Source organism: Pneumocystis carinii (assembly GCF_001477545.1).
Source record: "Pneumocystis carinii B80 chromosome Unknown supercont1.8, whole genome shotgun sequence".
Classification (NCBI taxonomy): Eukaryota; Fungi; Ascomycota; class Pneumocystomycetes; order Pneumocystales; family Pneumocystaceae; genus Pneumocystis; species Pneumocystis carinii.
The window spans coordinates 273,236-294,220 of record NW_017264720.1 but is presented as its reverse complement, the minus strand read 5'-3'; the positions used below and the strand labels follow the sequence as shown (position 1 = coordinate 294,220).

At 27.6% G+C, this 20,985-nt stretch overlaps 7 protein-coding genes across 7 annotated transcripts; 2 read left to right on the top strand and 5 right to left on the bottom strand.

Annotated features, from left to right (window-relative positions):
- Window positions 1–114: 114 nt before the first annotated feature.
- Window positions 115–1,424, bottom strand: T552_01985 (hypothetical protein). Its single transcript, XM_018370545.1, has 2 exons — window positions 1,180–1,424; window positions 115–1,134 (listed from the first exon to the last, which is right to left on the bottom strand). Exons 1-2 carry the CDS (start codon window positions 1,379–1,381, stop codon window positions 146–148), a joined length of 1,191 nt encoding a protein of 396 aa, XP_018225835.1. The 5' UTR covers window positions 1,382–1,424; the 3' UTR covers window positions 115–145.
- A 540-nt stretch (window positions 1,425–1,964) lies between these two features.
- On the bottom strand, window positions 1,965–2,186 carry T552_04139 (hypothetical protein; the record flags this gene model as incomplete). The annotated part of the gene is made up of 2 exons (XM_018372190.1): window positions 1,965–2,015; window positions 2,076–2,186. The coding sequence occupies 2 exons, from the start codon at window positions 2,184–2,186 to the stop codon at window positions 1,965–1,967; spliced, it is 162 nt and encodes a 53-aa protein (XP_018225834.1).
- Window positions 2,187–2,892: 706 nt separating this feature from the next.
- On the bottom strand, window positions 2,893–3,668 carry T552_01984 (hypothetical protein). The gene has a single exon (XM_018370544.1). The coding sequence runs from the start codon at window positions 3,620–3,622 to the stop codon at window positions 2,939–2,941; it is 684 nt and encodes a 227-aa protein (XP_018225833.1). The 5' UTR covers window positions 3,623–3,668; the 3' UTR covers window positions 2,893–2,938.
- A 1,081-nt stretch (window positions 3,669–4,749) lies between these two features.
- T552_01983 (hypothetical protein) lies at window positions 4,750–7,551 on the bottom strand. The gene is made up of 2 exons (XM_018370543.1): window positions 7,144–7,551; window positions 4,750–7,089 (listed from the first exon to the last, which is right to left on the bottom strand). Exons 1-2 carry the CDS (start codon window positions 7,506–7,508, stop codon window positions 4,794–4,796), a joined length of 2,661 nt encoding a protein of 886 aa, XP_018225832.1. The 5' UTR covers window positions 7,509–7,551; the 3' UTR covers window positions 4,750–4,793.
- Window positions 7,552–7,651: 100 nt separating this feature from the next.
- Window positions 7,652–9,651, bottom strand: T552_01982 (hypothetical protein). The gene is made up of 10 exons (XM_018370542.1): window positions 9,604–9,651; window positions 9,526–9,557; window positions 9,382–9,481; window positions 9,295–9,339; window positions 9,190–9,235; window positions 8,898–9,138; window positions 8,789–8,851; window positions 8,618–8,740; window positions 8,549–8,569; window positions 7,652–8,501 (listed from the first exon to the last, which is right to left on the bottom strand). Exons 1-10 carry the CDS (start codon window positions 9,644–9,646, stop codon window positions 7,698–7,700), a joined length of 1,518 nt encoding a protein of 505 aa, XP_018225831.1. The 5' UTR covers window positions 9,647–9,651; the 3' UTR covers window positions 7,652–7,697.
- A 780-nt stretch (window positions 9,652–10,431) lies between these two features.
- Window positions 10,432–11,630, top strand: T552_01981 (hypothetical protein). Its single transcript, XM_018370541.1, has 3 exons — window positions 10,432–11,109; window positions 11,154–11,253; window positions 11,304–11,630. Exons 1-3 carry the CDS (start codon window positions 10,478–10,480, stop codon window positions 11,583–11,585), a joined length of 1,014 nt encoding a protein of 337 aa, XP_018225830.1. The 5' UTR covers window positions 10,432–10,477; the 3' UTR covers window positions 11,586–11,630.
- Window positions 11,631–11,955: 325 nt separating this feature from the next.
- Window positions 11,956–20,924, top strand: T552_04138 (hypothetical protein; the record flags this gene model as incomplete). Its single annotated transcript, XM_018372189.1, has 23 exons — window positions 11,956–12,103; window positions 12,148–12,788; window positions 12,832–12,943; window positions 12,996–13,214; window positions 13,265–13,750; window positions 13,797–14,159; window positions 14,190–14,357; window positions 14,400–14,527; window positions 14,572–14,755; window positions 14,806–15,125; window positions 15,168–15,282; window positions 15,327–15,521; window positions 15,565–15,776; window positions 15,826–15,979; window positions 16,026–16,144; window positions 16,188–16,788; window positions 16,835–17,472; window positions 17,527–19,149; window positions 19,193–20,018; window positions 20,065–20,146; window positions 20,190–20,334; window positions 20,377–20,568; window positions 20,610–20,924. 23 exons carry the CDS (start codon window positions 11,956–11,958, stop codon window positions 20,922–20,924), a joined length of 7,986 nt encoding a protein of 2,661 aa, XP_018225829.1.
- Between the last annotated feature and the right edge of the window lie 61 nt (window positions 20,925–20,985).

Genomic DNA, 20,985 nt, shown 5'->3' with positions numbered 1-20,985 from the left:
TATAAGAATTATATTTTTTACTTATTTTAATAAGTAAAAATTGATAAAAAGTAGTATTAAAGAGTTTATTTAATTTTAAAATGATCCAAAGAAAAAGGATTTATTATGTAATATTTTTAAAAGAAAATAAATTATTAAAAAAGACTTAGTGTATTTTTTTAAAAATAAGAGACGCTCTTCTGATAGGAATAGGTAGTGGTGGAGAAATTTTTGAATCATAAAATTTAGAAAAATAAGTAGCAGTAGAAATAGAACGCCTTTGATTTTTTAAAAGATAATTTTTTGAATTTGTTGGTTGAAATGAATGATTATTATTGAGATTGAATGAATCGTTTGTAGATATTTGAATCATATTTAATATAGATGTTTTTTTTTTCGGTAGAGTTTGAGTAGAAAGAGTCAATTGAGAAAGTTTTTTTTGAGCTAGATTTGTAGATGAAGTAATTGAAGTATTTATGTTTGTAGGAAAATAAACGGTGTCATCAGAAGAAAGGTTTAGAATAGATTGATTTAGAGGTAGAGAAATCTTATCCAGTTGAGATTGAGAAGAATTGTTTATATCTAAAAAATCTATTGAGACAAATGTATCGGAATTCAAATTTTTATCCTTATCAAAACATAAACTTAATTCTTCAGCAAGACTTTGACCTGGAAAAAAATTATCAGAAGAAGATGAAGCAATAATGTCATCATTTTTAATATTAATAGATGAAGCAGCACTGACATATGAGTTTTCTTTTGTTTCTAAAGATTTGAGTTTCATATTTTCAAAATATTTATGCAATAACATAAACTCTTGTGATATTTCATTTCTTTTGAGTGAATTTTTGCTTAAAGTTAGTTTTATTTTTTCTTCTTCCCAACGACTTCTTTCCTGATCAAATTCCATTTGAAGGTTTTTAATATTTTCATTAGCTATACAATTTGCTTTTTTAAGTTTTTCGAGTTTTTGTTTGAGTTCATTAAGATGTAATGTTTTAATTTCCAATTCCTCATGGAGACAATCCATATTTCTATTCATTTCAGAAGTAAGAGATGATAATTTTGCTTTTAGATCTGCCAATTGTCTTGATGAAGATGCTTGAAGAGATTCATAGGATAATAACAACGAATTATATTTTTTCTGTAAATTCTCTATAAAATTAACAATCAAATTATGATTTATAATACTCTTCTAACCATAATCAGTGAAAAGTTTTTCTTTATCTCGATCTTTATTAGCTATTTGCCATTTCAGTTTTTTTGTAAGTGATGTTAAACTTTCTTGAATATTCTCAGAAGAAACATTATCTTCATCTGATAATTCACTAAAATAAAAATCATCATAGACATTATGATTATGTGCTTTGAAATCCAAAGGAATAGTCTTATGATTTATCATTTTTCATAATATTATATGTTGACAATAGTGTATAGAATAAAATGAAAGAAATAAGATGTGATAGAATAAGAGTAATAAAAAGAATTAAAGAATGTCCTTTTTTTTAAAAAAATATACTAGTTTCTAAAGGTAATACTTAATAAAAATGTTTCATTAAAATATAGAAGATATTTACCTATAAGAAATAATAAATTCCTAATAGTAATCTTTCTTTAAACTCTTTTATTCTTAGTTCTTATCTTTTATATTAACGATTTAATGCTAAATGAATAATTTAGATAAGATAAGCCGTTATCGAAATTTAGTTTGCATAATGAAAAAAGTTAAGAAAGCTTTAAAACCAGTAGATTTCTTTTGAAATAAGAAGCAATATAAGCTATTATTGATTCTAAGAGCAAAGAACATGTATATAATTTGAAAAAAATTGAAAAAATTTAGACCTATCAATACCTGTCATCAATTTTATTCAATGTATTAACTTAAATAAGTCCATATTAGAAAATAGAAATATGTATCTTCAATAACTTGTCTTGAAAGATTAACTTTTTTATGAAATAAAGCCCTTTTTCAAGAAATAGGCTTCTCATAAAGCCTCATTAATATACCGTATATACATAAAAATTAGCAAGAGATCCTGATAATGATAATTTATTTAGTTTAATAAAAATATATAAGTATCGCCAATATGTTAAACATTAACGCCACATTCTTCATTATTTAAGCTGTAAAGATCCAATGCTCTTTTCTGGCAAAGTAATTCCATCTGATCAACATGCATGGTCCCTCCATAATAACGATCACCCATATATCTTTCAGAATATATAGATATATAAAAACTGATCCAAATCAAATATCATGTATTTATATTTATTTTGTATAGAAGATCCCAAAGCACTCAAACTGCTTGAGATGTGAAATTCCTGAAAATAAATAAATAAATAAATAAAATAAAGACAAAAAATATACCTCCAAAGGAATCAAAACAATTAACTCCAATTGTTGCTTTTTTTATAATTTAATTAAATTATCGACTTCTGGATTAGATTTTGATTAAAATGTGTTTAAAAGTTACAATATATAAAATATCCATATAAACAAATATTAAAATATCCCGAATTATTGGGCGAAACAGAGATATATAATTCCTATAAAAGCTATTTAGAAAGATATATTTTTTATAAAAAGTAAATTTATGTAGATTTAGATATACCTGTTAATATAACCCATTAACTCATGGAAAAAATATTTATTCGGTAAGAAGTATATATGTTAAAATCATTATTCCATCCTTTTTCTAAATTATTTACTCGAGTTACTCATCTTATTTTATAAAAACATTACAAACTCTGCAATGTTAAATTCAACATAAAACCTCGATATATTATGAATTGTTATCGAATTTCTGCTCAAATGCTGCAACACACACGCAAATTTATTGGAAAAAATTAATATTACTATTAATTATTCTATAAAAAACATTTTAGTGTATCCACAATACAAACAATATTCAACTAAACAGTATTCATCTAAATGATTAAAAGACCCAAAAATACGACTCTACAACAGCACCATAGTTAAAAAGACCAAGAAAAATGTAACAAAAGTCATCCCAAATCCCGCAATGCCCAATTTAGTACCAAAATTCACAAAAGGCATATCATCTGTAGGTATGACATCAAAATTCGAAACTTCTGTAGTACAAACACATCTTGTAACGGTTGATGTCATAAATGTCAATGTCCTTGTACATGGACAATCCGTAATAGTAAGAATTGTCGGCCCTGGAACTACATATTTGACCCCATTCTCAAATAATGTAGTTGGACCTGAAATAGATGTAGTATACGATTGCACAATGGTTGTTGTTGTCAACAATTTTCCAGACGTAGTTTTCGTTGTACCATCATTCAATCTCACAACTACCAGGCCTGAATGCAATCCTTCTTTAGCACTTCCCTTTGAATCTGCAACACCATTATTCCCGAGTCCAACACCCCCTGAATCTGGTAATTTGCCAAACCCTGCTGAATCTGCTGCCTTATTTCCAAGTCCTGTCGAACCTAGTGAATCTGCTACCTTACTTGTGGCATCCTTTGAATCCGCATTTGGCGTACTATCTGATGAACTACTACTACTACTACCCCATCCAAACCATCTAGGAAACACGTTAGATTCTCTATCCACCTCCGCTAATACGCCAGAAAAGAATATCAATGCAGACAAGACTCGGACAACTCTCATATTTCTTAGCCAAAAAAACGACTCTGACAAAAATGCACAATTGTTAATTCTGGGGGATTCTTCCTTATATTTATATCTTTGCTTCAACACGCTTCAACGCGTAGAACATTCCATGACACATCTAATCAGACATGTATTTTCCTTTTTTGGATAAAATGATATAACACATTTCAACCTCCTTGTTATATATGGTTAAGACGCGTAATTTTCAGTAATGTCTAGGGTTAATATATATATTAGTAGCATATAAGACGTAATACGCGTTAAATTTTTAGATAGATCTAAGAATTAAAGAATAACGCGTCTTAAAACGCGTTATAATGTTTAAATAGATAATCTGAAGAAGCAATTGTGTAAAAATCTATATAATTGTATTTTTGTGATGAAATTTCTATAAGTGATTTAGGTATTAACGGGGGGTTGAAATGGAATGTGTGGCGAGTCGAGGGCTGGATATAATAGTAATATATAAAGATGTATAACGTGTATAACAACGTGTATAACGTGTATAACGTGTATAACGTGTATAATAAGATACAATTTCAAAGGAATATAGGTAATGAGGTGTTTGTTTTGTGAGGGGGGGTAGAAGTATAGATTGGAGGGGTTGTATGCGTGTTGTATGCGTATTATATATGGGTATTATATATGCGTAATGTATGCGTACTATATGCGTACTATATGCGTAGTATATGCGTAATTGCTTCTATTAAATAATGCATATTTACTTGATTTATTATATTCTAAAGATACCATTTGAAGTCGTATAAAAGATATCCCTAGGATATATGTTTATCAGTTATCTAATACATAAACTTTTAACCCATCAAATCTAGTAGAAGATTGAAAATCATTATATCTAATATATAACACCCTAAGAATTATATAATCATTTTTGTAAAAAGCTATTTATTTTTACAAAACAAATGATTAAGACATTGTATTTAATAATGTTTTATCAGTCAATGATTTGCTGTGATATTATTAGTTATATTAGCAAAATCTTATGATTGATCATATTTGAATGAATAGTTCGAATTTAAAAGATTAGAATAGATAAAATAAGGTATTTTGAGTAGTGTATTTGTAGAGATTTAAAAGATCCTATTCATTATTAAATATCATGAAAAAGAAATAAACGAATTGTTAATTTTTGGTGGAAATATCCATATTATTGAAAAATTACTTGCAATATATCAGACAAAATGTTTGAAAGTATTCCTCTCATGAATTCTTTTTCTTGTAAACTTTCAAAAACTATTTCGAGAGACTCCTTAGTAGCAGAACCACCAACAAGAGATTTTAAAGTATCTGGAATAGTTTTGTTTAAGAACAAACGTTTTGCATCATTTAATAATTTTTCAGAATCTTTTCTAATAATTTTATCCGGATTAGATGGCCATATTTTCATTATAATTTCATTAATTTGATCAGAAATCCATTTTTCATTAGCAAAATAATTCGTAATTTTTTCTTCAATAGCATCCTTTACAATTTCAACATAAGTGCCGCCATTTCTTAGTAATAAACTTCGAAGTATTCCAAGAAGAGAGCGACGAATAGACCATGTTTTTGGTGACAATGAATAAAATTCTGATAAAATACAAAAATTGATATCAATAAAAAGCTGTATGTCAGAATTTGAAAGGCCTTTTGTTGTGTTAGAATTAGTTTTTTCATGTGAAGATCTTTTTTCATCATTAAAATCATTATTTTTATCAGGATCCAGCATTAGTTCTTCAGAACATGTTTCTGATGTTAAATTAAATGCAGGGTTATCCAAGAGAATATTAGGAGATGTTGTATGTGATTTAATAAAGTCTTTTTTCTCTGTATGAGATTGAAAACTAGAACGAAAAGATGGAATATGCCTATCATCCTTTGATGGATTAAAAAGTAAATTTTCTGGATTAACTACAGGAGATTCTTCTAAAGTATCTGTTAATGAGTTTTCTGCTTCTGTTTCGAATATATTATCTGGTATATCAAGAAATGTTTTTCGTCCAACTGCGCCAAGAGCATTTATAATAGCTTTACCACCTGCTGCTGGGGCTTTTATAACATCACGTACACCATCACTTACAGTACGTAATTGTTGCCATGATTTTCGTTTAACGGAAAAATTAACAGAATCGCATTTAGATTGTTTATCAAGAAAGCTCTTCATTGCATGACTATCAGAAAGATCCTTAGATTTTAAAGCTTTTTGTAGATAAATTTCTAGAGAAACTCTTAAATCTTCATAACTTATGTTTTTCCAATAAGGTAATTCTTTATTAAAAGAATGAAGACCAGAAACAACAGCTAACCGACGAAGAACCTCATGTAATGTCTCGAAGTCTGAATATTTCTTAATAATAACCCACCCAGACATCTGACTTCCGGCTGGTTCAATTGTTATTAAAAATTGAATAGACCATTTTGATTTTATAATTTTTTTAGGAGATAACTCTGAATTAACATATGATAAAGAGATCTCAGCATCGTATAAACTTTCTCTAGAAAAATTCGAGATATCCTTGTCTATGAATATATCTTGAGGTAGTGTCCCCGAGATTTTTGGTTCTCTATGTTCACATATACTAAGTCGAGAACGATCTGGAGAACTACTTTTAAAATTACTAAAAGCTTTAAAATGATATCTTCCATCAGGACTCGATGCACGAGAACGCATTGGAGAAGCAAAACATGTTATATTTGAATTCTTAAAATAATCTCTCTTTTCGGGCGTAATAATACCATTAAAAGCAATAGGTGACGATTGACCAGATATCGGGGATTCTTGACTTTCTGATTTATCTTGTAACAATCTTGTCATTTCTGCTGCTTCTGCCATTGCTTCTTCCATTGCAAGTTGAGCTTCACTCTTTTCTTGTTCCTTTTCTTGATCTGTTTCACGGGATTTATCTGTACTATAGAAATAAATAATCCATTCATTAATAAAATCCGAAGATGAGCAAGTTTCAACAATATTTTCAAAAACCTGAACCGTAAGCATTTCTCTTACAAACGTTTTCAACACAAGACAATTTAAATCTTCCTTTTTACCCAAAATCTTTAATATATTTTCCGATTCAAAACGAAATCTTTCTCTTTGTAACGTCCTGTCTAATAAACGAGATAATGCAGAGTTGGGATTTTGAGCTGTATATGCCGCAATAAGTGAATTAATATTATGATCATCGCCTGAAAATGCTAGTGCTGATCTAAGCTCTCGTAATGCTACTATAATCGTATTCGAACATTGAATAAAAAACATCATCATGATATCGTATGAATTTCTTGAAGCAATATGTCGGTACAATGACAGAAAAAAACTATCAAAAAATATTCGGCATGCCCTTGGAAACGACATATCCTTAGATATAGGATAATACCAATGTAATACATATTCCTTCATAATATTATCAAATAAAAGCGAAAGCGATGTCGCAATCATAGGTGAAAGATTAACCAAATGCTCCTGTCTTTGAAAATATAATCAGCCATAAAAACTCTACAAATCTTAGGCCTATTCCTACATCTGTAACGTCTCATATGTCTCTTTCTTATTAATCCCTTCCTCTCCCTTCAACTCCATATATGGTGTCCTTATTTGATACATTACACCAAGAATTAACCCCACAATTAACCAAAAAATATGAATATACAAGATATGACCAATAATAACAAGTAAAAATACACAAATTATCAAAATAGACGGATGTATTTTTGAAACAATATTACTAAGTTTTACAAAAACCCTGAAACGACTATAAACAAGGCTGCTTCTCGCGTTTTCCTTCAATTTAGAAAATAAAGCCTTATAACTATCTTCATCTTCTTTAGTTTCTCCATAATTTGATCCTTCAGAGACTGGTTGATGAGGTTCTGATATTTCTTTCATGCCCAGTCGTTTTTATACGTTGGATCGTACCGGAGGATGTTGTCAGATAATATAAGGGAAATGGAGGTAGAAGAAGTATACATAAATATAAGAGTTATAATTGATTTAAAGTATAAATACAAGTAAAGAAAGAGTTAGTTTGTAATAAATAAAGATAGTGATAAATAAGTGAAGAAATAGAAGTAGTGGTTATGGTAGATGTAAAGAAGATGAAGGAGTGTTATCAGTATTTGAAGTAGTTGAATGTTTATGTATGAATTTTTTGTCTTTGAAATTATTATGTAAATTTTTTGAAGAAGTGTAATGATGTAAGATTAGAGGATTAAATAATAAGTATTTGTGAATGAAGTATAAAAAATCGTCAGTTGAAAGGTATATTAGCCTAGATAAAGTATTATGATTATCTTTATTGTTTGACTTTTCTGAGGAATAATTATTTTTTTGAGAAAGAAGTTTTTGTGTTGATAATTGTGAAGAAAGAGTGGTATCTTTAAGATTGTCAAAATCATTAATTTTAGCAGGTAAAGTTTGTGGAGAAAGAATATTTTTTTCTGTATGATTTTCAGAATTTATATGATTATTTTTCAAAGGAAGTGAAGATTGTAAAGTGAATTTTTGAAATTCGACAGAGGAATAGCTAATACGTCTAATAAAATTATTTGAACTAGTTTCGCTAAACTTCCGATCCATGTGTCTAAAACTGAATGTTCCTCTGATAGCAACAGGACCAGGATCCAAAACATCAGCATCAGTAACGGCATCAGCTGCTTTTTGAATGTTGGATAAATCAGTAGATAACATATCAGTATCTGATGTATTATCTGCTCCAATGGAAAATTGAAGAAGTATAATACCTCCAATAATAGTCAAAAAACCAAGAAATACATCTACAATTGAAATAGGTGGTCCATGAAAACCTCGGTGTAATACAGCTGTTGAAACAATCGTACAAGTCGTAAAATAAGTAAAATAAATGGGGGTAACAATAGCGGTCTAAAAAATATTAGATACTTAAAAAGGAAAACTCAAATAAATCCAACATTAAATATATTTAACGCTTTCTAATATCATTAGAATAAAAAATATTAAAAAATTTACAAGTAACTTACATTTAAATAATTTATTTCAATTATAATCATCGCAATAATAGAAACTCCAAGAAAATACAAAAACCAATGGGTAAATTGACCAGGAACACCTGAAATTGCACTAACAATAGACATACCAAAACCCTATAAATATTATTTAAACCTCAATTAATACATATATATATTTTATACCTGGGTACAAACAACTGTAATACCACCAACAAGTGAAGATATAGATAAATATACTAGTACACTCTAGAAAATACATTAATAAAATAACTTTTATGTATAAATATTTTACTTTATTCCCCCATCGAGGACCAATCCATACTATAATAATAAAACATATTGAAAAAATAATTGCTATATAAGATAAAAATATTGCTGAAATCATCTCTTTCGCCACATCCTGGATTCTTTCCAAAGAATTCTGTTCCGGTGCATTTATCACAATCATACATACTCCAATTATACAAAATGCACATCCAATTTTTCCCACAAATGAAAGTCGTTCCTTTAAAAATATACTCGATCCAATAGAACTTTCTTAATTAATCATAATTCTTTTTATTCTAACCTCTCTCTCTCATTACCATACTACAATACTCATCGCACCTAATGGTGTAACAAGGATCGCACCTATAAAAATTAATAAATTAAAAATCTTCTTTTTTTTAAATTTTTCTTTAAATACTCACTTGCAAATGCATATGCAATAAAATTACATAGTTCCCCAATAATCACTATACATTTTATTACATTTTTTTTTTTTTATAAAAACTAACTTATAATCATTCCTATCCACCAAATCCCATTTTTAAGATATGCATGACCTTGTCCTGCTATTAATCCCCTACTACGAGTTGTATCTAAAAGTCCTTTTTTCTAATATTTTAAACTTTATATTATAAAATCTTTCTCTCTCTCACTTTAATAACAAAACTTGCTCCAATAAAAAACCCTATATACATAAATATCTTCATTTTATTCTATAAATATCCCTTCACCTGATGCAAGTGCCAAAAGAAACCCTATCAGCTTTTTGTTCATGGAAAATACATGTAAACTTCGAACGTAACAAAATATTTGTTTTTTCACATATATATAACAATCATACTAATAAAGATTTATTCAAAAATAAAATATCAAAAACATTTTAACACTATATTCTTCCCTAATATTCATAATAAACTCTCTATCTATTAAACCTCTACTTGTTTATTTATCTCTACGTACATTAAAACATTATTTGTTTAAGATTTTAAAATATTTTAAAATATATTAAAATACATTAAAATAGGGGATTTATGATGTTATTCTAAGCCTTAATAAGCTCTGTATAATTCTAATATTTAGAATTTGTATTAAATTTAAGGGTATCCATGAAATCGTGCACGCCAAACCACAAGGCGCAAAGGGCGTTGTGCATCGAAAGAAGGGGCGCCACTAGTGGATATGAGCTTTGTATAAAAAAAGACATGAAAATTAATAATATAAAAGGGATGAGATGCACATCCCTTAATTTTATAAAGGAAATTTTGTAAAGAAAAATTGTGTTAAATAGTTTATTATCAGAGAATAAATTTTTTATTGTATAATTAAAGGGCAGAACTATATAGTTTTAGAGGGCACTTTACATTTTTTGAATATAGTTAAATCCTATATATATGTTATTTGTATGTGTATTTATGTGATTGATTGAAGAAAGAAAGGAAGGGGTTATTAGTGAAAAAAAGACAGAAGATTGAAGGAAGAGGAATTTATAGTAATTGATAATAGAGCGATATTGAGAGGGAGGAATTGAGTGTAGTGAATAGTAATAAAAGTGAAAGAAATATCTTTAAATAAATATTTAAAGAGAAATTTTAAAGAAGAAGAGAAATGCAATTACTTAGTACGAATGGAACGTTTTCTAAATGGTCTACGTTATGGGATGAAGGGTGGTTTACAGTATCATCAAGATGTGAACATCCCTGGATGGATGTTCCACAAGAAAAATTTCGAGATATTTTAAATAAACCTTTGAAACATTCGTATGGTTCACAAATAAGTTCGAGTAGTTCTAGTGAAGTGTTATTTGAAGAGTCATTTTCCTTTGTGGAATCTAAGCAGCGTGCAAAAGTATTATCATTGAAAGGAGTTTCGCCATGGCTTGAATATGATTCATATAATTCAGAATCTATTAATGCGAGAGATGTATTTTCATCTCGTATGTTAGATGGAGTGAATAATTTAACATCAATACGAAATGAAAATAATATGGGTGCTTTGACATCGCCTTTCTCGAATTTATCTAAAGAATTAAATATTCCTACGCAGCACAAATATCCAACTAAGCATCAAGAATTGCAGACGAATAGTGCAGGTTCATCGTTGCAAAAATATTTCTGCAATGAAACAAATGAACCTAGTTTGGATGCTGTGCATTCGAAAAAAAGTCCAGAATCCTCAATTAAAACAGATTTGTATAAAACAGAATTGTGTAGAAATTGGGAAGAAAATAGAGAATGCCGGTATGAATAATTATTAATAGATATTTAAATAATACTAATTGAAGATATGGTCTTAAATGTCAATTTGCTCATGGATATTCCGAACTTCGTAATTTACTTCGACACCCTAAATATAAAACGTCTCCATGTAAGACATTTATGGAAGTAAATATTCACAATTCTTCTATACAATATTTATCTAATATTTCTTTAAGATCGGTTTTTGTCCATACGGTCAACGATGTTGTTTTTCTCATGTTAAGGACTCTATAAAACCAAAAAAACTAGATATATCGCAACCATTCGAGAAAACTTCATTTCAATCATCTTTGCTTCTTCCACAATTATCTAATTCTTCAAATCTTAAAAAACATGAGAAATCGCTTAGTTTAAAGCCTCCTTTACAAATAGTTACTGATAACTATATATCCGGATTTACTCATTCATTTAATGATATTACTTTACTGGACGAAATATCTCCATTTACTCTTGGTTAATTTTCTTTTTTCTCTATTCACTCGATATTATTTTTTTTGATACCCTTTATTTATAATTTATATTTTAATCATATATTCATTTATTCCTCATTATTAACTCTTATTTCTCCTTCTTTATAATATTTATATTTGTATATAACTTTTCATTTCTTTAGATGCATATTTTATATAATAACCATATGTTTTTTTTTAGTTTTTTCTCTTATTAATATCTAATATGTTCATGAATGTTAATATTGGATATATTTTCAGATAAGATAGCTTTAAAGAGAGTAAAATTTATTTTAAAGACTTTAACCCGGGTAAAACCCGTTATACGTTATACGTTAAATGATCCAGATAAAACGTCAGATCATAAGAACTTGATTGAATGGTGAAGAATCAAGATGATTCTCAGTATAAAACGTCTAAGGAAGAGGAGGAGGAAGTGATAGAAGAGTTATTTTTTTTGTCAGAGTCTTTTAGACAACGTAATGTTTATTTAATTAAGAAAAAGCTTGATATATGGATTGAAGAAGGTGGATAAATAGGTTTTTTTATCTATAAAACTAAGTATTTTGAGTGGATGATACATCTAAATTTTCAATGATTTTGAATTGTTTGTTTAAGAGGGGTCAATTTTGTTATAACAAATCAATTCAGCTCTGTATACAACATGTTATTTTAAAAATGTATGAAAAGGATAAAAAACAGTGTTTAATAAGGTTTATTGAAATGCTTGATCAAGAGACAACGAAAATGGTTTCAAAAAGTGTATCACCATATTCTATTTTTATTCTTCTTAAGTGGGTAAACAAATTAATTATTAATATATTGGTGAGTATAACATTAATTCAAAAATATCTTTCAAGACTTGTATCGAATCAAGCTATTTTGCTTAATCTGTTTTTATCATCGTTAGTTAAAGCTCGTGCTAAATCAAGTGCTTTACGGTCAGTTGAAGGGACATTAAGAAGTACAATTATTAAAACATTGAATGAAAATGCATTTTTATGTTTAAATATATATATAGATGAGCTTATAAAGGATACAAAGAAAGAAATTTGCATGAAAAACACTATTTTACTTGGTATGATTGCAAAAATTACATATCATTCGCAATTCAATGAAAAAAGTGTTGTTATGGAAAAAAAGGATAAGATCATAAGTTATTATATAAATAATATTATTGAATCACGGGTATTACTTCCTAATAGAATTATTGTATAAATGATTTTTTTTATGCTTTTCATATTAACTGAATTAGACTGGAATGAATGATTTTTTTATTTATTTTATTACTTTTGAGGATTTCAAATTTAAAATAGCGTCTCATCTTGAAAAGGCTTTGTTGAGAACCCCGGAAATTACTCTTAATGGTTGTATTTTTTAATATATATATATATATTATTTTATTTATGATCTAATTAGGAATTTTAAAAGAATTTCTTCAATCATTACCATCTACTATTAAAATAGATGAAATTATTCATGAGAAATTTCTTATTCCAATTTTAAATTCATTAAAATCAACGGATTCTAATATTTGTGAAAATGCTTTACAGACATTTGAAGGGATAATTCAAAAATGCAATGATCAGGATCAGATTCATCATATAATGGAAAAAATAATACAAGAATTAAATTCAGGTTGAATTTAAAATGTATAATCTTTTGTTGATTTTAATATTTATTTACAGGACTTCTATTTTCTCTTGAGCATAAACTTTTATTTATCAAATCTTTAGCATGTCTTCCAAAGTCACTTAAACTATCTAATTCCGTTCTGTCATTCTTATCGACTCATATTCATAAAAAAGCAAATGAAAACATATCTATTGCATTAATTAAATGTTTTTTTTCTCATTTCACATATATTATTAGCACGACTGGCGAGTTTTCTGATAAATATATAGAGTTGATTAAGGAAGGATTTTTAGAAGGCACGGAAAAGATAAGAAGAACATGGTTTAGTGAATTTGGCAATATTATATGGGATTGTAGATATAATCCTAATAAACAAGTGATATATTTGATCGAAAAGTTACTAAATTCATTATTAAAAATATATAAAGATATACTGGCTAATCCTTTACAAACTATTCAAAGTGGAACTATAATTGATGGATATGTATGTACAATAATTTTTTTTAATATTATCTATAACTGGAAAGATAAAAATATTGGTATGTTTAATTTTAGAAGGTTTTCATAAATTATTAAGCATTATAGATGATGGATCTATAAAATCTTTATTGGAAAGACATTTATTTTCTTTTGAGAATAATCCTCATTTTATCTTATGGGAAAAAAATTATACTAAAATCTCTCATAAAGATGAAAAAATATGGCTTATACGTTCTCTTGAAACAATAGGAGAATATACTTCAGAAGAACAATTTGAAAAAATAGGATTTTTATGGGCTCAAGCATCATTCTCACTATTATTATCAAATATATCTCATGATCACTTAATTGTTTCTACAATATGTGGTATGATAAAACGTTGTTATTTAAAATCCAGGGAATTGGTTTTAGATATTTTTTTATCTGAAATATGGAAATATATTAAACTAGTAAAGTCTTTCGAATTTAGTTTATTTTTAATAATTATTTTATAGTTAGAAACATCAAATATTTCGACATATAAAGATCTTACAATACTTGACGCTATCTTTTTTATCATTAATTCAATTTCACCTAGTGATTATGAATTTTTGTCACAAAAAGATAAAGAAAGCTTCGAAAAACAACTAATAAAGACAATTGTTTTGTATCATCATTCATTATTAAGTTTATATTTTTTAAGTTATAAATAATAGCTAATTATTTTAGAAAATAAATTGAATTGGGTCAAATTATGTAAAAGAAATAAAATGGATCCATTTGTATTGGTAACTAGTCATGCTTTAGAATTCGTTAATACTATTGATTATTTTCTTCAAAACAATATTGAAAATAAGGTATATTTATTTAATAAATGGGTATATTTTAATTTTAATTTTAGAGCAATTTAACATTGTTGGCTATTCAATCATCCATATCTACTTTAACATCTTTGGATCAAGCAGTAATTGTTCCTTTATTTGTAGAAGTGTTTTTGAAATATCTTTCTCATTTGGAACTTGAAAGTATTTCTGAAAAAGACCTTTTTATATTAAAGGATAAAGTAGACAAAAAAATGGAAGAAAGTATTTTTCTATAAATATTTATTTTAAAGCTAATTATATTAATTTTTTAGTAATTTCTGAAACCAATTCTATTAACTTAAAAACTATAAAGAACACACATAAGGACAAATTGAATAAAAACAGGAATAAATTAAATAAGAACAATGAAATATTTTTGAAAAAACAAATTGAAGAAGAAGCTATTAGAACCAAAATTCTAAATGTGAAGTTGCGGCTTATTTCCGGACTTACTGTGATTCAAGGACTTGCATTAGCTATTCAAAAAAGCAGAGATCCATGGTACTTTTATGCCGTTAATGTTTTATTGTCAGAAAGTCTATTGGAAAAGGGTTCATTAATTGACTATGAATCTACAATTCAAACATATTTAGTAATATTAAAAAATAAACTTTGATATAATAACCAATCATAGAACTGTGCTAAATGTACACCTTTGAAAGATATTAATACGATGATTGGAATTGCAATGCTACATATACTTAATGTTGATTATATACATTCTGATTTTGTCGAGGAACCTTTGAATGGTTTATATAAATTATAATATTAACAGTAGTCTTACAAATGATAGAATTAGTAGTGAAGTTGCTACTTCAATTGGATACTTTGACAAGACAATGCCCTATTGATAAAATATCTTTTATTTATATATCGCCTTTTTTAATTCAAGTAATAAAAAACAATGGAATAGGAACTAATAACTTTAACGAATCGGATAAACAAGTGATGTTAGCTGTTGATATACTCTCTTTTCATATAGATTTTTGTACAGAATTTATATCTTTTAGAAATTTGACTGATATTTCTAGATAAATTCTTTATTTCAAGGCTTGAAATTATTCAAGCACTTTTAAATGTTTTGTGTCATTTTCCTAATCAATTTAATCATGCTAAGGATTGCCTTATTCTATTATCTAAAGTTATAAAGGATAATATAACAAAAGAGGAAATATTGGAGTTTATAAAAGGTTCTCTTTCTTCTAATTTTCAAATTCGTAATACAGTTCTTCAAGCTATAGAGGTTTTTTATTTTTTAAAATTTCATGAAAGTATTTTTAATTTAATTTTAGTCATTAGACTTGTCACAATGCGATTTTTTTTATGAGTTATACCTTGCTGCTCATGATAAAAATGAGATAAACTCCTCTTTGTCCTTGGCAATTATTAAAAAAAACAATTTTTTGATATCTCATGATGCAAAGAATGTTCTTATAAATTATCTATGTAAATAAATATAAAAATATTATTTTCTTGATTTTAATTATTATAGGTAATGATCAATGCTATATTAGAGAATGTGCTTCTAAAGCAATTTCTTCATATGTTAAAAATTATACTCAAAATGTAGAAGAAGTTGTTTTAATATTAGTCGATCTTTATGAAGAAAAGGTAACAATATTTATAAATTCTATGTTTTAAATTAATAATATAGTCTAAATTACAACCATTAGAATATGATGAGTATGGAATTCCTATTTCAAGGATATCAAATAGACGAGATCCATGGGAAATTAGAAGTGCTATAGCTTCATCTTTCTTTTATTTAATTCCTTATTTTACATTAACTATAGTTCCTTTCTTTTTAGAGTTCTTATTAGGAATGCCTAACAAATATGTTCCTTTAAAGGATAATTCTTCAGAAGTACGAGAAAAAATGCTAAAAAATGGCTTAAGCATCATTTCATATTATGGTGATTTTCATGTCGAAAAACTCTTTAAAATTCTTGATAATCATTTAATATCTTCAGATGGGTTTTTACAAAATGATCTCAATGAGGCTGTAATTATACTTTATGCTGCAATAACAAGTCATTTAAAGATGGATGATAGAAGAATTCCTATAGCAATTGGAAAACTTATGAATATACTTAAAAGTCCATCAGAAAATATTCAAATAGCTATTGCTGAATCTTTTTCTTCATTAATTAAATTTTCTTTAGAAAAGGTTCCTAATTACATAGAAAGATTGAAAGAAGAATTATTTACATCTGAAAAATATGCTGAAAGAAAAGGTGCTGCTTATGGTTTAGCAGGTATTATCGTTTTTAATTTAAATTAGTTAATTTTATTGTTGTTTAGGAGTTATTAAAGGTGGTGGTATAGAATTGCTTGAGGAATATGATATTATAGAAACACTTAAAAATGCAATTACTAATAAAAAGGATCAGAAATATAGACAAGGCGCACTTTTTGCAATTGAATCGTTTTCACAAATTCTTGAGCAGGCTTTTGAATCTTATATTATTGAGATGATTCCTTATTTATTAACTACTTTTGGAGATCCTGTTGTAGATATCAGAGAGAGTACTTCTGATACGGCAAAAACAATTATGGGTAAAGTTAGTGGACATGGAATGAAATCAATATTGCCATCATTACTCTTGGGACTAGAGGAAAATAATTGGCGTTCTAAAAAAGGCTCAATTGATTTTCTTAGTTCTATGGCGTATTGTTCACCTTATCAGTTGTCTTCTTCTTTGCCTATAATTATACCTCGTTTAACTGAAATGATTAATGATTCCCACTTACAGGTGCGTTCGGCTGCAAATGATAGTCTTTTGAAATTTAGCAAAATAATTAATAATCCTGAAATTCAAAAATTGATTCCTACCTTATTGAAGTCATTAAGCAATCCAAATGAATATACAGAGCTTTCTCTTGATTTATTGCTTGGATTTTCATTTAAAAGTTCAATTGATTCTACTTTACTTGCTATGGTAATATATATATATATATATATATATATATTAAACATATTTAACATGAAATAGATTATGCCAGTTTTAGAACAAGGACTAAAAGAACGATCTGCAACCTCAAGAAAAAAGGCAGTTAAAATTATAGAAAAAATCTCATCTTTAATAGAAACAAGTGATTTTATTCCATATCTTGATACTATACTTATAAGTTTACGAAAAATTCTTGTAGATCCAGTTCCTGCAACTAGGGAAACATCCGCAAAAGCCTTGGGAACATTGGTGAAGAATTTAGGAGGAGCTAATTTTCCTCATCTAATACCTGATTTATTATCAACATTAAAAAAAGATATTAGTTCAATAGAACGTCATGGTTCTTCTCAGGGAATTTCTGAGATACTTTCAGGTCTCAATATTCAATATTTAGAAGATATATTGCCTCAAATTCTTGAAAATTCTTTAAGTTCTACATCATATATTAAAGAAGGGTATATATCTTTATTCATTTATCTTCCTCAGGCCTTTGGACCAAGATTTCAACCATATATAGGAAAAATTGTATCACCGATTCTTTTAGGATTAGCAGATGATTCAGAATCTGTTCGTGATGTTTCATTATCTGCTGGAAAAGTTATTATTGATAATTATTCAACAAAAGCAGTGGATCTTCTTTTACCTGAATTACAAAAAGAAATATTTAATGAGAATTGGAAAATTAGGCTTGGTTCTGTTCAATTGATAAGCAATCTTCTCTTTCATATTACTGGGATATCTGGGAAAGTTCATTTAGAAGAAAATATCAATGCTTCTCAACATTCCAAGAATTTTCTTTTGGATATTTTGGGTCAGGAAAAGAGAGATAGTATTTTGGCTTCTCTTTATATTTTAAGGCAAGATTCTATTGAACAGGTTCGGTCTTCTGCTTTAAATATTTGGAAAGCTTTAGTTATAAATACTTCTAAAACAGTGAAAGAAGTCTTGCCAGTTATAATTAACATGATTATTCAATGTCCTAATACTCTAAATAAAACACGGGATTCAATGTTTATAAGAACTCTTGGAGAGTTAGTAAAGAAGTTAGAAGATGTTGTATCTTCTATGTTATTACCACTTCAAGAAAGTATAACTTGTAGCGGACCTGTTGCAAAAGTTAGACTATGTATTGCTTTAATAGAAATTATTCAAAATTCGAATATTGAGTCATTGGAACCATATAAGAATGGTCTAATTAAAACTATACATCATTGTCTTATGGATATTAAAGATGTTAGGGCAACTGCAGCACAAATGTTTAGCGCTATGTATGAACTTTATGGGAATGTTGTTATTAATCAAATTTTACCAAACCTTCTTGATTCACTTTATTCAAATAAAAATTCAAAAAATGCATTGGAAGCTTTGAAAGAACTTATTTATGTACGTCCTCAAAACATTTTACCAATATTGATACCAAAAATTACAAAAGTTCCTCTTTCAGATGTAAACGCAAAGATCATTAATTCCTTTGCACGGGTTCATTGTCCTAGCTTTAAGTACTATTTTTCAGCAATAATCAATGCTTTAGTGGATACATTAATATTTGACATTGACGCAGAGATAGAAATAGAGGTTAAAAATGCTATAGATAGCGTTTTACTTTCAGTTTATGATCCTGAAGGTATGAATATATTAATTCCAATAATGCTTGGACTAGTAAAGGTATTCCTTTTTGCTTTTTGGGCATCTTTTGATTTTTTGTTAGGATGAAAACTGGAAAAAACAAGTTTTAGCATGTCAACATTTGATTTATTTTTTTAAATCTACAAAACAAGATTATTCTAGATATTTTGATGATTTTATTTATGCTTTTCTATCACTTTTTGATGATCAAAATGATGAAGTAGTAAAATCAGCATGGGAGGCACAAAATGCCTTTACTTCCTCCTTAAAAAAGATAGATATGGAGAATCTTGTTGGATCTACACAAAAAGTGCTTAATAATATTGGAATGGTGGGAACTGAATTGAAGGCATTTAAATTGCCTAACGGAATTAATGCTATTTTGCCTATATTTTTACAGGGAATGATATTTGGAAATGCTGAAAAAAGAGAATTGGCTGCTATAGGCATTTCTGATATTATTGAGCGCGCAAATTCTGATATGCTTAGTCCTTTTGTAGTACAAATTACAGGACCTCTTATTAGAACAATGGGAGAATGGTATCCGGTTCAAGTAAAATTACATGTTTTACATACCCTTAAGCTTTTATTAAGGAAAGTACCATCGTTTTTGAGGCCTTTTTTACCTCAATTACAAAGAACTTTTTTAAGATGTCTTGCTGATCCTGTTTCTGATCAATTGCGATCAATGGCTGCCTCTTTATTGGAAATTTTGGCTACACTTCAATCTAGGATTGACCCATTAATTAGTCAACTTGTTAATGGGTCAAATAATGTACACAATGGTATTAAATTGGCTATGATCAAGTCACTTTTTAATATCATATCAAATCCTACTTTTTCTATTAACGACTCATTAAAAAACATATTATATACATTAGTTGAAGATAACATGTATATAAATGATCGTAAGTTATAATTAAGAAAATTGTTATATCGACTTAATTAATTTAGCTCAAATACTCAGTTATATTGGAAGATTTTCTATGATCTTATTTAAATATTTTGATAAAAATAATGCTTTGGTCTTTCTTTGGTATGTTGTTTTAATGTTTTGACATTTTTATTTAGATAAATAGTTCAAGAATTTTTCTTACAGAGCATAATAATTATTCCATTCTTACACTTAATGCTATTTTAGTCGATTGTTCAGAATATTTAATCGAATTAGATTGTTGTGCACAAGCAGTGGATTCAATTATTAATGGCTGTTTGGATAATAAAGTTTGTTATATATATTCTTTATTATATATTAATTCTTTCTAGCCATATATTGCTAATAATTCTTTTTTGGCTGCAGGGAAATTTTTATTGGACACTCATTTTAATACTAATCTTAATTACACTAAATTAATCATAGAAACATTGGTTAATTGTATGAAAAATCCAAATATTGCATCTGATTCTAATCGACTAATTTTAACCATCATTTCTTGCATTAGTAAAAAATCTTATGATGTATGTATTTAATTACATTAATCTTTTTCTTACATTAATAGGTTGTATCTCCTCATTTTAACCTTATAGTTCCTATTGTTTTTCAAAATGTTCATCATATTTTAACTCCAATTCAACTTGCTGCTGAATCTGCTTTCATTTCTTTATTCAAAATCACTTCTTATGATCGGTCTTTTCTCAATAAATACATTGCTACTCTTGATTCTACTCTGGCTAAATCTATAGCTGCTTATCATAAACGTATCATTACAAAAATTACTTCTACTGATTTTCAAAATCATATAACTTCATATTGCAATGATGCTTACAATGAAATTATGGCAATTGGATTGTCCTTTACTTGTGATCTTTACTGATTCTTCTTCATGGTTATCTTTATCTACCCTAGACCTAATCTATACTATATTTTTTGACTCG